Raw genomic sequence first — 15,158 nt, forward strand, 5'->3', positions numbered from 1 at the left:
CTTCTCTCTCAGCCTATGTTCATAGGAGAGGAGCTCCAGCCCTCTCGTCACCTTCATGCTTCTCTTCTGGACTTGCTTCAGCAGGTTCATGTCCTGATTATGTTGGGGGTTGCAGAGCTGAGTGCAGGGCTCCACATGGGGTCTCATGAGAGCAGAGCAGAAGGGGAGAATTGTCTCCCTGGACCTGCTGGCTATGCTGCTTTTGATCCTGCCCAGGATGTGGCTGGCTTTCAGGGCTGCCAGCACTCATGTTGAGCTTAACAGCCTTATGAGGATAGACTTGGGGCAGATTTTCTTAATTTTCTTAAAAAATAATTGCCTTTCATAGCTAGTCAAGCAGACATTGTCAAGAAAATTGTTTTGTCTCTATAAAATATGCTCCTGAAATCTTCACATCCAAATAAGGAGGGGTAAAATCAATCTCTTATTGACATAATTGAATAGAAATATGTAAGTAGCATTGATGCTATCACTTGTATATGTATGCTGGGGTGTTGTATTGAAGAAGCAGAAGATAGATGATGTCTTGTGTGAAAACATTACTGCCAGCTAATAACTTACTATGCTCTGAAGAGGCAAATTAGTAATATAAATAAGAAGGCATTTTGGGGTCAAACAAAGCAGAAAGGCTTGTAGGGTGGTGAAAATAAATTACTCTTGCTTTTCATCCTTTCCTAATAATTTATTTGGTAGCTTTGCTTTGCAACTTTTGAAGTGCCCCCTTGGCTTTGGCTGCAGTGAAATGAGATGTCCGCACAGTTTGACTTAAAATTTATTTTGAGTGGGGTGGTCTAGGGAGGAGATGCTTCACTTGCCTTAAAATGCTTTTACTCTAGCTCATACACCTATCAAATGAGAGCTGGAGAAACTTAATTGATTTAATATATTTGTTCATATTTTTAGATTAACCTATGATCCTAATTCCATACATTGGTCTTGAGATTTCAGAAATGGGTACAGGACAATTTTCTGCTTTAGCAGAAAATGAAGTGGGAGCTGAAGACCCACTGAAATGTGTTTTCTGACTTTCTTTGCTCATGGATATGAGATTGTAACTCTGCAGCATCAGCAGTGAAGGGATACTTCAGTAGCATCAGCATCAATAAAACAGAGCAGAACAGAAATAAATCTGCAGCAGGAGTTCAGCAGAGGAGGGCCAAGCTCGGTGAGATTGAACAACAGTGGTGATCACAGAGAGCTGTCTATAGGTAATCTGATGAGGTATCTGGAAAGGTCTTTCCAGGAGCTTTTGGAGCCATATTGGGAGTGTAGGGATATTCCTTGGGATTGACTTTTGTAGCATATCTTTGTGTTCTGGGGAATGGTTCCTTTTTGGATTAATACCATTGACTTTTTAAAGTGTGATTGCAGTGAAAATAAAGCTTGAATAATTCTCCATCTGCCAGCAGTAGTACTTTTCTATTAATAGATTGAGTCATTAATTGTCTAAGGACTGTATTATAACACTAGCTGTTTAAGTATTACTCCAAACTATGCTTTACAAAAGGACTGTATTATAACACTAGCTGTTTAAGTATTACTCCAAACTATGCTTTACAAAAACAAGTTTACAGTAAGATAGCTATGATGAAGAAATAAATTTATGTTGTTCTGTCCAGACTGTTTATGTTCTAGGTTAGGGAGCTTGTACTTAGGAAACAGAAAACAAAATTTGGCATCATAAATAGATTAATGTTAAGTTAATGATAATTAATGTCAAGTTAATGATAATTGTAAGTTACCATGATGATAATTTTATTAAAAGATGCTTTGTAGAAAATGGTCAAACTTTGCCTGAGTTTTGCAGTCCTGTGGAAAAGCAGTTAATGCTGCCATGGTACATTTTTCTCAGTAACTAATACTTGGCTTTTGAAACCAGATTCATTGCTGTAGATTATGAACACTTAGTAGAAATGAGTTTGAGCGCTACTAATACTACTATTACACTGCAGTCTGAAATTTTACACAGGCAGAATTTCATGTGCTCCCAAGGGCCACCTCAGCTTGGGAAACCTGTTGGTAATCCCTTACTCCTTAACACTGAGGACATTTCCCAGGACCTCTGAAAAAAATCCAAAGGCATTTTGTTGTCAGACAAGTTGAATCCTTGTTAATTTTTATGAATAAGAATTAATTATCATAACCAAACAGCTGAATCTTGAACTGGATGATTTTCTGAGAATGATCTCACCTTTTTGAGTTGTTGGGTTTTGCTGTTTTTTTTGAGAGTCTGTAAATTAAGGTAGTTAGTGTTTCAAGAGTTAGTGTAGTTGGGTAGGGATCTTGTATAAGTAGATTTTGAATCTGCTTGCAAGCTGCACCTCCTAATCTTCTTAAAATGATTTTGACAAGAGAGTTAATGCTTATTAATACTTGTCAGCTAGTGCACAGTCAAGAAAAAAAGAAATGGGTGAAAATCTTACATGAAGTATTTCAAAAGAGAGCTATTGTAGTTGATTGTAGTTTGAAGTGGTAAGAGAATGTCACTGTGATGTAGAAGCAAGTGCATACACCAGAGAATTATTATTCTCATCTGTAGTTAATAAGGGTAAATTGGAGTATAAACAAGAATAGAGATTTAATCCCTCCTTGACATAATTTAATAAGAAAGGTGAGATACTGAGATTCAATGCAAGTAGGATCTGGGTTTCTTCACTGAGACAAAGATTTGGATTCCTTAAAGTCTTTGATTTCAAAGAGGAATCTTTAAAAAATCTTGTTGGAGGGAGTGCTTACACTGTTAATATAACAATAAGGCGAATAAAGATATGTATTTGTGAACTTAGCCTTCGCTCATTGTAGCTACCTGACTTCTGTTCATTATAAGCCCATCCATTGGTGGAAAGGACATTTTTGTCAGAAAAATTAATTAGCAACATTTGAGTGAGTAATAAGTTTAATGATTACTAGCAGTTATCTCTCTTTCTGTTATGTCTTTATACATGAATAATTTCTTCATCTGATTGAGTATGACATCCTAGGAAAATTCCGTTTCTTTCTGTCCTTAGTGGTTTGCATGTAGTCTGTTATAATTCTTTTTCTAATGCTGTCAGCTAGTGTTTGGCTTATCTGCTGATTCATAATATTTGAGCATCACATTTAAAGTGTGTTACGGAGCTAATTCACTTTATTTTCATAAATATGTAGTAGTATGCTGAACCTGCTCAACTGCTGGTCTACATGCTGCTTTGTTGTAGAGTTTTCTGCAATTTTATTTTCCTTGAAATCTTGCTTTTTTTAAAAGGTGTTGCTGTCAAAGGTTTAAAATATTTTAAATATTGGAATTTAAACTCATGAGTGTTACTGATGAAAAATTAGGATTCTTGCATGCATATTTAATTTGTCCAACATTAAGATACAGACACTTCATGGAAGACAATATACGTATTAAAGGTTTCCTTCTTCCTTGAAAGTGAGAAGAGGAAAGTCAGTTTATAGTCAGTAAAATGCAGAAGAGAAGCCTGGATGTAAGAGTTACTGTTGGTATCTAATGCTTTCCATTTAGCCACATAGAGAACATTTGTTTTGGGCACTGATTCCACGGACCTCTTGTGTGTTTGCATATCTGTTTATGTTTTCTTACAAACCTAAAGCTATTAATTATTCTAAGATCTTTAGGATTAGGACTGTATCATCATATATACTTGTACAGTGATGCTGCATTGAGACTTTGGTGCTGTGTGGGCTTCTGGATGCTGCCTGTGTTGAAATTATAAGAATCATGTTCAAGTTGATAAAGGGCAGTTGTTAGGATGTCTTGGAAGGAGTTTATTATGTAGTTGTAAAATGCATTTTAATTTGTTTATATTATGGTGTGATATTTAATGCAAACATTTTTAAGTTCAGTGCATGCAGGTGGAGATATTTCTCTGATTAAGCCCTTGTGTTTTGTTTTCTTGCAGGCCTTTGGAACGTTCTAGTGAAGATGTAGATATAATATTCACACGACTGAAAGAAGTGAAAGCTTTTGAGAAATTTCATCCAAATCTTCTCCAGCAGATATGTCTCTGTGGATATTATGAAAATCTGGAAAAAGGAATCACATGTAAGACAGTTTCATAGGATTATGTATTTTATGTAGATAAACTTGCGGGTTAGACTGTGATTGTCTGTGGGAGATTCATGAGAGCAGAATCAGTGGAATGTTTACAGTCACAGTCATGGGGCAAGGCAGGACTAAAGTGCTGCTTGCTCTACAAACACAGTGTGTAGTGAATCTATGGTAACAGGGCATACAGTAGGATGTAGGACTCTACCACTGTTCTGTTGAAAGATTACAAGCCAGTCATTGGACTTAAGCCTCATTCTTCTCCTGTAAATGTATTATTGATTGCTTTTGCCAGTGCTTTGTGCTGCCAGGGGCAAAGGTGTGTCAGCAGCACATCACTGATAGTGTGTGGTTTCCAGGCTCCCTGGCACAAGCCAGACCTGCAGAGCTGCAAACTGCTGAGAGGTGCAGCAGCTCTGTGCCTGCACTGGCAGCCCGTGGGCCTGATGTAGGTGCACACCTGTGCTTGGTGTGTGAAGCTGAGATGGAAATAAGTGGTAGTCTTGTGATGGGAATGCATGCCAGGGGAATAGCTGATGAAAACCTGTGGTATTAGTAAAGTCTCAGAAACACCTCAGGTAAATCTTGCATGCAGCACTGAAATTTACTTAGAGTAAGAGGGATTTTGATGCTCTGTAATCACACAGTTGGAATGCCTGGACATCAAAGTCTTGCAGTCGCTGTTCAATTCATTGGTAGCTGTGTCTGCACTGGATGAATGTGAATTTCAAAGGCACATTGTTCTGAAAAACTTTCCTTGTTTGTTTTGTTTCTTTGGTTGGTTAATTAACTAAGAGAACAGTAGAACAGAAGCAAACTGGGGAGAAGAGTGAAGCAGTTCTATGCTTTCATTGTTTCCATAGTGTATTGACTAGTTTACTAAAATATGTGCTTTCCAGTGTCATTGGAAGTATTACTGTAATTGTAAATAAGTAATCTCATATGGCAAATTGGATGGTGCCAGCAGTGACCACAGTATTGCGGTAATATGTGAGAAAATGTTTATTACTGTTGCTAAGATAACTCTTATTTACAAGATTTCATCTCTCCAGTATTCCGTCAGGGTGATATTGGGACGAATTGGTATGCTGTCCTGACAGGATCACTGGATGTGAAGGTGTCTGATACAAGCAACCACCAGGTAAAATGCAACCATCTGGTCAGTAGTACAAAGAAAGAATAAAATTTATGGTGAGGTAGATAACAACACATTCTATACAGATATTTTGTCATATCATAAGGATGTATAAGGATGTAAATGTTTCTCTGAGTCTCTTTTAGTCTTAGTTGTCCTTAGTCTAAGGAAGGCAAATCATACCATTGATTACAAGAAACTGAAGAGTAATGCTCTGAAAATGATCTGCCTTTCAATGTGAAACAAGTCTCCTCTGTCTTTTCCAGTAGTGCTAAAGAAGTTGTGCTAGATTGGAGAGTTGTTAATTCATTCTCTAGAAATATTTAATTCAGTTCTTCTTCAGGAAGTTCAAAGTGAACCCACTAGCAATGCAGTCTAATAACAGCAGAATGCAGTCTCCACTGCAGGAATGGGGAAGTGGTGTAGTAATAGCAGACTATTGGAACTGCTGCCATGTTGGACAAGAAGCCTGTAGGTAATACCTAGTCAGTGTTAAGAAACAGAAGAACAAGTCAAATTCTCCCCAAATTTTAAGTGGTTTCTCAGTATCGTGGTGCTCCTGGATTTATAAAATTTAGAGTAAATAAAAATCTAAAGGGATGAGATACTTTTAGAGTCTCCCATCCATGTTGTCTAATGTCATGCACCTGTTGCTGTGAGCTTAGTCTTCTGGGAAGGCATCCTGTCCCTTCCCTGCCCCCATGTTTGAGACCAGCGATTGTCCCCTGAAGTCCCATGGGGTTGTACCTCTGATAAGGGACTCGTTGTGCCTTTGCATTAGTATAGCTATCCAGGACCTTACAGAGACTGCTACCCATTTTCCCCACCTGGACTGAAAAGAGCATGTGTAGGGGGGGATTGTGGTGGTGTATTCTTTGCCCAAAGTTTGGCTGATTGAGGAAAGTTTTTTGCTTATAGCAGAAGTTGGATTTTTTTCTCTTTGTTGAGCATCGCATCACCATTGCAATTGGGTCAGAATGCAAGTCAAGGCAGTGTGTGAGTACTGGGTCTCTCTATTTCCTGCAGTAGAATGGTAGATGCAAAAGGAACTCCTTTCATATTATTTTTAGCAACCTCTTCACTGTACTAAGTAGAGATTGATTGAGAGTATAATTAGCTTAATTTGAGCAATTCTTGGCATGGCCTGGCTGTCACTGGTATTGTCACAATTTGGAACAGTACTGGGCTCTTATGAGACCCTTTTCTGTGGATGTCTAAAGCAATCAGGATTTTCCAGTGTTTGCCAAAAGATGGCACTACACTGTTGTGAAGAATCAATGCTCTTTACTCAGAAAGTAACACATCTGCACAATCTGGATGTTAAATTAAGAATCACTTTGGAGTGTTGATTTGTTCCATTAGATGGAGTATGGAACACTTTAGTTTCTTAATGAATATAATGTAAATATTTTTTTCTGCTTGTTCAGGTTAACTTCATTTTCCTGCCAGTAGGAAGCAGTTGAATTACAATTCATGTGATTCTAGTTCTAGAAATTATATTCTGCAGTTATTTCTTACCTCACATTTCCTTCTCACGTGAACAATGAACTGAATTCTTACCACTGCCTAGCTGCCCTAGAATGTAGCCTCACTGCCAAAAACATGGCAGCCCATGCATTTACCATTCCTGTCTGAATAACTTTCATGTGTGGGGACTCCTAAATACTATTTGAGTCCAACATTTTCTCTGTTTTTGCTCCAGCTTGGGGTTTATACCATGCCCCTCCTTGTCCATTCTTGGTCTCCTTCTCACTCTCCTGCCTGTAGCTCCTAGATGTAGTTCCTGTACAGTCTTGCCTGTACTTTTTTGTTGGCCTGGTACCAGCCATTCTTGAAACTGAAATACTTGCTAGCACTCCCTGCCTACTGTGCTCACTACAAACCCAGATGATGGGTTTGTATGTATTTGTACAACAATACGGTGTTGTATTGCTGTCAGGGTAGCCCTGGCACGCTCAGTTGACAGCGTTGTGCTCCCAGCTGGGGATGGGTGACCAGTGCTTAAGGTGTAGGGGTACTTGGAGCACATTTTCCAATCACATCACCCAGGAACAAAGGTCCTTTGCAAAGTCATAATAATGACTAATTGCTCTGCTGTTACTATTATACCATAAATGGCCCTGATGTTAATGAGAAACTTCCAGCAGAGCAGGACAGATGCAGATGTTTACCTGAGTTTAGAAGTTTGTAGACTCATGTAAAAGTACAGGATTATTCTGTCTTTCCTAGTAGAAGGAAAGCTAACTTGGTATTTAGGTTCCTATTGGTTAAAATGTGAAATTTTATGGACACTGTTTAATACTTCAGATAAACAGGAGGTTTTAGATGAACTCCTGAGTTTTCTTGCAGCTTGAATTAGCCTATGATTATATGATGATGCCTACAGTGTTAATGTAAATACAGAAAATCAATTCTCTTGATTAAAAATATGAGTCCCATTTTGCTAGGTGTGTTATCTGTGTGCTTGGGAAACTTAAATTTCATCAAGCCTAGGAATTAATGCATTGTGTACCAGCTACCATGTGCTACCTCTCTGCACAGTCACTTTTGGTGATTGGTAGCTTTCTCCCATGAGAAGTGCAGTAAGTTATTGTGCACCTGGTCCCTACTAAAAATGTCTTAATAGTCTTTGTTCCTACAGAGTCATGTAGGGAAATGCCTTGCACTAGAAATTAAATCTCAAGGTTCTAATGGATCAAGACTTCAGTGTAGCTAGTGAGGTATTAATTCATACACATTCTTGTTGCACAGTAGCTTACTAATGTAGACACCTGTGATTTCTCTCAGAAAATATCAGTAATACTGATTATGACCAAGTTGAGAATTCATGTAAACATAAATATTGATGTTAGTATTATTTGATATTATAATAACAGGAACTTTTACATCTATTGTTTTAAGGACTTTAATAGAGACAGACACAGATATTTAGGACCTCATAAAGCCTCGCTTTCCCACTGGTTTGCAAAAATCCTTTCTGCCTGCAAAGCTGTGTTCTGTCACGAGAGGGCGGCGTTGGAACACAGAGCAAACCCGGGCGCGGGCAGTGTTCAGTGCTGCAATGGACGCTTTGTAAATCGTGTTCGGCTATTTAACATACACACCTGTTTAAAGAGTTTGGCCAGCGAAAATTTTGCTGTTACTGTTAGTTTTGTCCCACCGAGCTGGTAAAATGTGCTGGTAATTTCATATGCCGTTGGAATGGCTACAGGGATTTGACAGGATTACTCATCTAGTACATCCTGAGTGGAGTCTGCTGTCTGTGAAAACTGTTAATGGATTTTTTTCTGAGCATTCAACAATCAAGAAGAGATCGAAGAGGACTTTTTCTAGGGTGAAAACGTCTCACTGTGAATTCCAGAGGTAACTGTAATGAACTGCTTTGGTCTTGCCTCAACTTGTTTGTAACAAATACCCTGATAAATACAGTACTTAAAAGTCATAGAAAAATATTGTTAAGTTACCTTCAAAATAAACAGAAAAGGCAGCCTCTATAGTATATATCAGAAAGAGGTCTTTGCCCTCAGTTATGATCAGATTCTGACTTTCATTTTTATTTGGCACTGTTGTCTACCCAATGTTGAGATATTTAGTAATAGAAGTTTCTCTTAGGGATATTCCTGGTATGGTGTTGTCTTAAATACATTGCAGACAAATTGCCCTGTGTATGTTTCATTTTTGAACTCTGTTTTGAAGCTGAACAGTCTAAGGATGACTGTTGGCAGTGTCTCAGAATAAAGCTGGGAATAAATGCATTATGACATCAGTGTTACGATGTTGTCAGATTCTGCAACACTGTGATTTTCTGAATCAGATTCAGAGCCTTTTACCCCAAAGGTTTTTCTGATAATCTGTGGTGGAATGAAAAGGAAAAAGACAAAGACCAAATAGCAATTTGATCTTCTGGGTTTTTTTCTCTATTTTGCCAGCTGAATTATAATGTGTGCCAGCACGTTTTGCCAGCTTATCTTGCCTATGTTATGATGGGGTTTTTTAGGCTGGTCAGTTTTTAAAAACAGACCAAATTTAACATAGAGCATTGACTAAAAACAATTAGCCTGTTTTGTAAAAGCTATAAAGGAGGAGCTGTGAGTGCTTGGATGGTACAGCAGTGTCAGCTGTAAGAAGATGCAGAGGGCTGGGGATGAAAAGCCAAATAAGTTAGTGGGGTTGCTGAGAAGAATGACTGTGAAGAAAGAGGTTCAGATGTTCATGTAAGAAATGGAAGAATTTCACAGCTCTTTGAAACTGAGGACAAAGGAGGTGTCTGATAAGATGAAGTGGCAGCAAGGAAAGGGATTTAAACACAGTAGTCCAATACTGCTTTCAGCATGTAAATGTCATTATGTATTTTGGAGATAACCTATGTGAAGTTGTGACATAGGTTTGTACTGTAGTTAGTAGTATAAATATGCCTAAGCTAGTTTAAAATTATTTAGTTTGAGCATGAGAACTGCTTTACCCATTGTAACACAGAGATTGGCTGAACTAATGTACTAAGCTGAGCAGCAGAGTGTGTTGGCTCATGCTGAGCTCCTGTGTTGTGGTTGTGCTGATTTTGATTTTGAACTTTGTTTATTGGAAGTTAATATAGAAAAATAATTTCACTTTTCTCTGTCAGGTGATATAGGAAAATATCTAAGACATTGCAGGTAGCTTTTTTGAATGTGGTATTACAGTTCAGTTAATCTGAACCATACATATTTTAATTAGGTACTTAAAGAGAAGCTGCTCACAGTTTTTGTAGAATCATAATGCCTACTTTAAGTAAATAACCTTGTCTTGTGTAAAGAGGGTGGCCTAACATGTTTGCAAACTGCAGTTTTAGTGTGTTCAGAAGGTATTTCTGTGTTATTGTTAGAAATATTTTGATATGGACTTCTTGTCTGAATGCCTGGAACACTGAAGGAAGGTAAGGGAACAGAAAAATTACTTCATCGTTTACTTTCATGTATATCCTTGGTTTCTCTGTTATAAAAGGAAATTTTTACTGAGGATAAACTGAACTGTGTCAAAGTAATAATAAGCAAGCATCTCAAAGTGCCAGCTTTGGCAAAACTCCTGTTAAACATAGAGATAGTACGACGTTCTAGAGTGATACAGATTGTCAGATGAGATAAAGATGCAAGGTGTAAGAAAATGATGAAATCAAAAACAATCTAGCTACATCAGCTCCCTTATAAACTCAAAATGTTGATCAAACTAAACTTTCAAAGGAATGTCCCCAATCCCTTTGAGCCTAGCACTCGTAATGTTTTTCCCTGTTTTCTTCATTTCTCTTTCCGACACTGGGATTTTATTTACACACAAAAATTCTGTTTGCCTGCTTGAGAAACTGAAGGGGTCACAAGTCAAGGAGGAGGGATACAGGATGATCCTTGAGATGGTGGGAAGGGAATAAAGCAGAGCCTTCTTTCTGATTCTCATCCATTCCATTAAAATGGTGTAGCAAATTCAATAATATTTTGGATTGATGGGGGGGGGGGTGAGGGAAAGGCTTAAGAATGCATTCCCTGCATGTGTCTCATGTGGCAGTAAGAGTCAGTGAAACTGAATACACAAGCAGCCTCTGATTTGAATGCTACTGTTTTATGGTGTGTACAGAGGACAGATAGAAATGGCAGCAATCTCATCTTTCTAAGTCTCTAATACTGCCTTTTAAATAGCTGTGTGAATGTTAGCTGGTTACCAGCCACCAGAACACCCTGCTGCTTCTGGGATTGCAGAGGGGAACAGCAAACAGGGAGTTTTGAGCTGCTAGCAATCCTCCTCAAGTCTTCACTGAACAGCAGGAGATTCTTGAGTGTAAGGTTAACAGGCATAATAGGAAACACACCTGATTCCCCAGGAGGCTGCAGATGTATAAACAAGGGGTAGCGAGAAAATGGGGCTCTGAAGCCTCGAAGAAGGCATATAGGTCTGCACCCCAGTGGGCTGTGAAACTGCATTTCTGTGGACAACTGTGATGGCTGGGGAAAAAATCTGAAAGAACTTGATAACTTGATGTGATGCATTAGGTTTTAGCTTTTATATTTTTCAGAGTCCGTACTGCTTTAGTGTGTAGTTCTGAGCTTCATATTAAGGGATAGTAAGCTCTCTTCACAGAGTAGCTAGAAAAAACAATTCCTCCTCTAGCTTGGGACCAAGGACAACCGATCCAAATTTCAGGCCCGAGAGCATAAACAAGGTGGACTGAAGAGAGGGAAACAAGAAGGATGGGACTTCATAACTTAAAGCTCTAACTGGACAGATACCTCCCATATGCCAATGGACTAGAACTTATAAAAGTGAGAGACCTCGTGACCGGTTGTCCATTTTGTGACCATTTTGGTTCATTTTGGGTGTAGCCCTGGCTGGGCTCTTGTACTGCCCAAGGTGTATCCATGGAGCCCTTTTAATAAATAGCTACTTTATTCCTTAACTCCATCTAGCCTCTGTTCTAGGTCAGCCTTAACAAGGCATTGGATGGAAGCCTGGATTTTCCTTTAATGAATGTATAAAGGACCATTTCAGCCTCTTGACCTAACATTCCACAGTTTTAATTTATTTCTTAAGCTTAAATGCCTCATCAGAAGTTATCATATAGTTTCTTAACCAACAATTATCCTTTTTGCTTCTCATGTCTGTTCTGTCATTAAAGATTATTCTTTAGGGTTGTGAACAGTCAGAGAAGGTGAAATGTTTAAAATGAGTTTTATTTTTTGAAGGGAGGGGAGTGAGTGAGAAGTTAGAAGATGTAAACAATGTCTATGATCTACCTACAGGAAAAGTTTATTTTAGGCCAGGCTATTTGGTTGTCCTGTCCTGAACAGAGCTCTTTTATCTGAACTTTCTGAATAGGATTGAGAATAAAGTATTGTATATCTGGAGGTGAAATTTTGTATGAGCAGTAACCCCTCATTTTCTTTGTAGATCCTTTGAATGCCATTGTGAGTATTGTACCATGCATAGAGTGTTTCAGCTCTGAAATGTAAGCTTGGGAAGGCAGATTTCAGTGTATAAACTGTATTACAGTCTGCTTGTAGAGGCTTCCATTTAGGTGCCAAGGTGCTCATTCCCAAATATTCTTTCTGTTAAAGAATATCTGTTCTTATTTTCCTTCCTTGAAAATTTATTTCTGACATTTGGTAAATTTTTCCTAGATCTTCTCTGAGACATAAGTGATTTTGTTTTCCTGAACACACAATTTTATATGGTAACATCTGTGTAAGCGCAATTTGCTATGGTTCAGGGAACTGGACTATTATGGGCTTTTGTCTGTGTATTGCAATTACAAAGCTACTAACTTTATATTAATAATATTTGCCTATTATGACTTATTTGATGCATGAAAGAAAAGCAGGGCAATTCTGAAAACAGAAAATGGTGCTGAAACATGTTCATGCATCTCTCCTGGATTATCAGCCACGAGGATAACAAACGTTTCTGCTTTGATTTTGCATGAATCCTACATTTTAGAATTAAACTAGACTTCTCATGTTGTATCAAGTAAAGGTAGCATGTGTTTTTATATGTTTATTTGTAATTTTCTGTGTGCTTATGAAATATTTTTCCTTTGTTAAGTACAGTTTGTATGATTTTAAATTTTTTATGCTGTGGCTAATTTTTAAAATTACTTAAGAGGCCATCAGATAAGGCTCATCTCAGAAAAAAGACATGTGAGTGTTCAGCTTCAAGCCTGTGATGAGGAACAAAGCAACTTTTGAGCTGAAAATAGAACATGTATCTAAAGATCTTGATTCAAGCAAGTTGTTTAATGGCTACTTGTTTGCTCTGCAGTAGCTCAAAATTTTTATTGGAACTACTACAGAGGAGTTCCTGGCCAAGGGAGATTCATTTAGACATCATTTAGAATGGCATGTGCTCATATAGACTCCTTTGAAGTGGACTTTGCTGCTTGTTTGGGACCTTCTTATGGCTCTGTACATGGATCCGTTTTTTCCAGGTTGTTTGAAATTTGATAGTTTTCTTGAAATCCCTGATTTATGTGAAAAGTTGTTTTTTTTTTTTGGTCTGGTAGTTGATTGAGAAGCATCCATTAACAATTGAAAGATTTGCTGGCATTTTCAGCAGAAGGGCCAAAAGTTGGTTCAACAGTACAAGCACATTGCTTGTATAATAGAGAAATGCAATATAAATACGAGAGGATGTTATAATTGAAAGTTGCGTTTTCAGAACAGAAAACATAACAGGTGAATTTTCTTTCTCATGAGAGTAGCTTGCGAAGGACAGAAATTTCTTTTCCAAGATTGCGTTTCTGATTCTAGTTACCTTCTCATCATCTCTGACATTTCTAAAGATCTCATCATCAGCGGTGTTTAGAGGTAATTAGCAGAGATCACAGGTTTTTGTAAAGATGAAAGTGGTTCTTGTGTTCTCAGATTTGCATTCAGAAATGTCTAATTCAACTGATGAATATAGAAAACAGAAGTCCCACTTGTTTCTATGTTAAAGCTTCCCATATTGTTTTAAAAGAATATTGATTTTTTTTGTTGATGATGCTTAAATTAAATTTCTTTCTAAGCAGATTGCAAAAGGATCTCAAGGCAGTGCTATTAAAATTAAGACACAAAAACTTTCAAAACATCCTGAAACATTTAATGTGTCCTTTTTTTTGAATCAAAGGATGCTGTGACGATATGCACTCTTGGAATAGGAACTGCTTTTGGAGAGTCCATTCTGGATAACACTCCTCGCCATGCTACCATTGTTACCAGGGAACACAGTGAACTCCTTCGAATTGAGCAGAAGGACTTCAAAGCACTTTGGGAGGTAAGTTCAGATTTATTTGCAGTTAATGCAGAAAAAAATGACTTGACTTTGAAAGCATTTGTAATATAGTATTGTTGCATCTCATGTTGGATGAGCCCTTGTTGCTGCTGGCACGTGCAGCCCCGGGATGGAATCAGCTGGGAGTGTGGCAATAAAATAAAACAAGGGATGGGAATGACTAAATGGGAAAGCTTTAATGGAGATAAAAGGAGGCACGCAGGGTCACAACACAAAGCATAAACAGCACAGATGTACACAGCTCCTTTAGAAGATCCCCAAATGGCACGAACACAGCCTTATATAGACATTATCTGAGGGCAGGGAACCAATGAACACAGAGAAACAGAAACAATACCTTATGTGGAGCACAAGATTAACTAATCAGACGGCAGGGTTCAGAACATAACCTTATAAGGAATAACTTAATCTGCATAATGTTCCCATCATCTTTTTCTTCTCCTTCACTTCTCACCATAACCTTACTAGAGATTTCTCATTTTAGCTTCGTAGTGTCCAGGGTCTAATGTTGTTATTTGCTGCATGGTTGGCCCACAGCCCATCCTCTCCAGGATGGATCACCACATAGTATGATGACATTTATATCATAAGCAAAGTATAATATTTTAAATTAGGTTGGAAAAAAAGGAAAGTTTTCACTTCTCTTTCGTGCTTCATATAATGTATGATTACATACTCCTGTATTTCTTTCTTGTAGGCCTCTTGTAATGAAATACTTAGGTGGTAGAATTTCTGGTGGAATTTATTTATATACTGCAGGTGTTGCTCTCTTAGCCTTAATTTTGCTTTTATTGCCAGCTTTTATGAGGAGAGTCTATTTTTATTATACTCTGAAATTTTAAATTATTCTCATTTTCTCCTGTCTCATCACCAGCTGTAAGGGGTTTAGAATTTGCAGATGGATCAAGATCACTTAAAAATCTTAGTGATTACATGTGAATTCCCTTAAAACTTTCCTTTGTGGAAAACATACTGCTGAGGTTCTTCATTCTGTAGTCTGTCTACTTTGGTATCCATGCAGAGAAGACTTCATTAACATGTTGCCGCAGAAAGTTACTGAATTTGAATCTGTTTGCATTTTTGCAAGCACTACTTTTGGTTTGAAAATTGTGGGAACTGGAAGGCCTGGCCTTCACCATTGCCAATTTGTACTTCCAGGTTGTTTGAAATGATGACTGTACGAGT

At 37.9% G+C, this 15,158-nt stretch overlaps 1 protein-coding gene across 2 annotated transcripts in view; it reads left to right on the top strand.

Annotated features, from left to right (window-relative positions):
- The window catches only part of RAPGEF4 (Rap guanine nucleotide exchange factor 4), a 142,354-nt gene that overhangs the window by 7,667 nt on the left and 119,529 nt on the right, over positions 1 to 15,158 (top strand). For both annotated transcript variants that reach the window (XM_063162150.1, XM_063162151.1), the window contains exons 2-4: positions 3,903 to 4,045; positions 5,101 to 5,189; positions 13,809 to 13,955. In XM_063162150.1, coding sequence (XP_063018220.1) covers positions 3,903 to 4,045; positions 5,101 to 5,189; positions 13,809 to 13,955 — 379 coding nt within the window. The remainder of the gene's footprint in view (positions 1 to 3,902; positions 4,046 to 5,100; positions 5,190 to 13,808; positions 13,956 to 15,158) is intronic.

This window comes from Melospiza melodia, chromosome 8, assembly GCF_035770615.1.
Source record: "Melospiza melodia melodia isolate bMelMel2 chromosome 8, bMelMel2.pri, whole genome shotgun sequence".
Lineage (NCBI taxonomy): Eukaryota > Metazoa > Chordata > Aves > Passeriformes > Passerellidae > Melospiza > Melospiza melodia.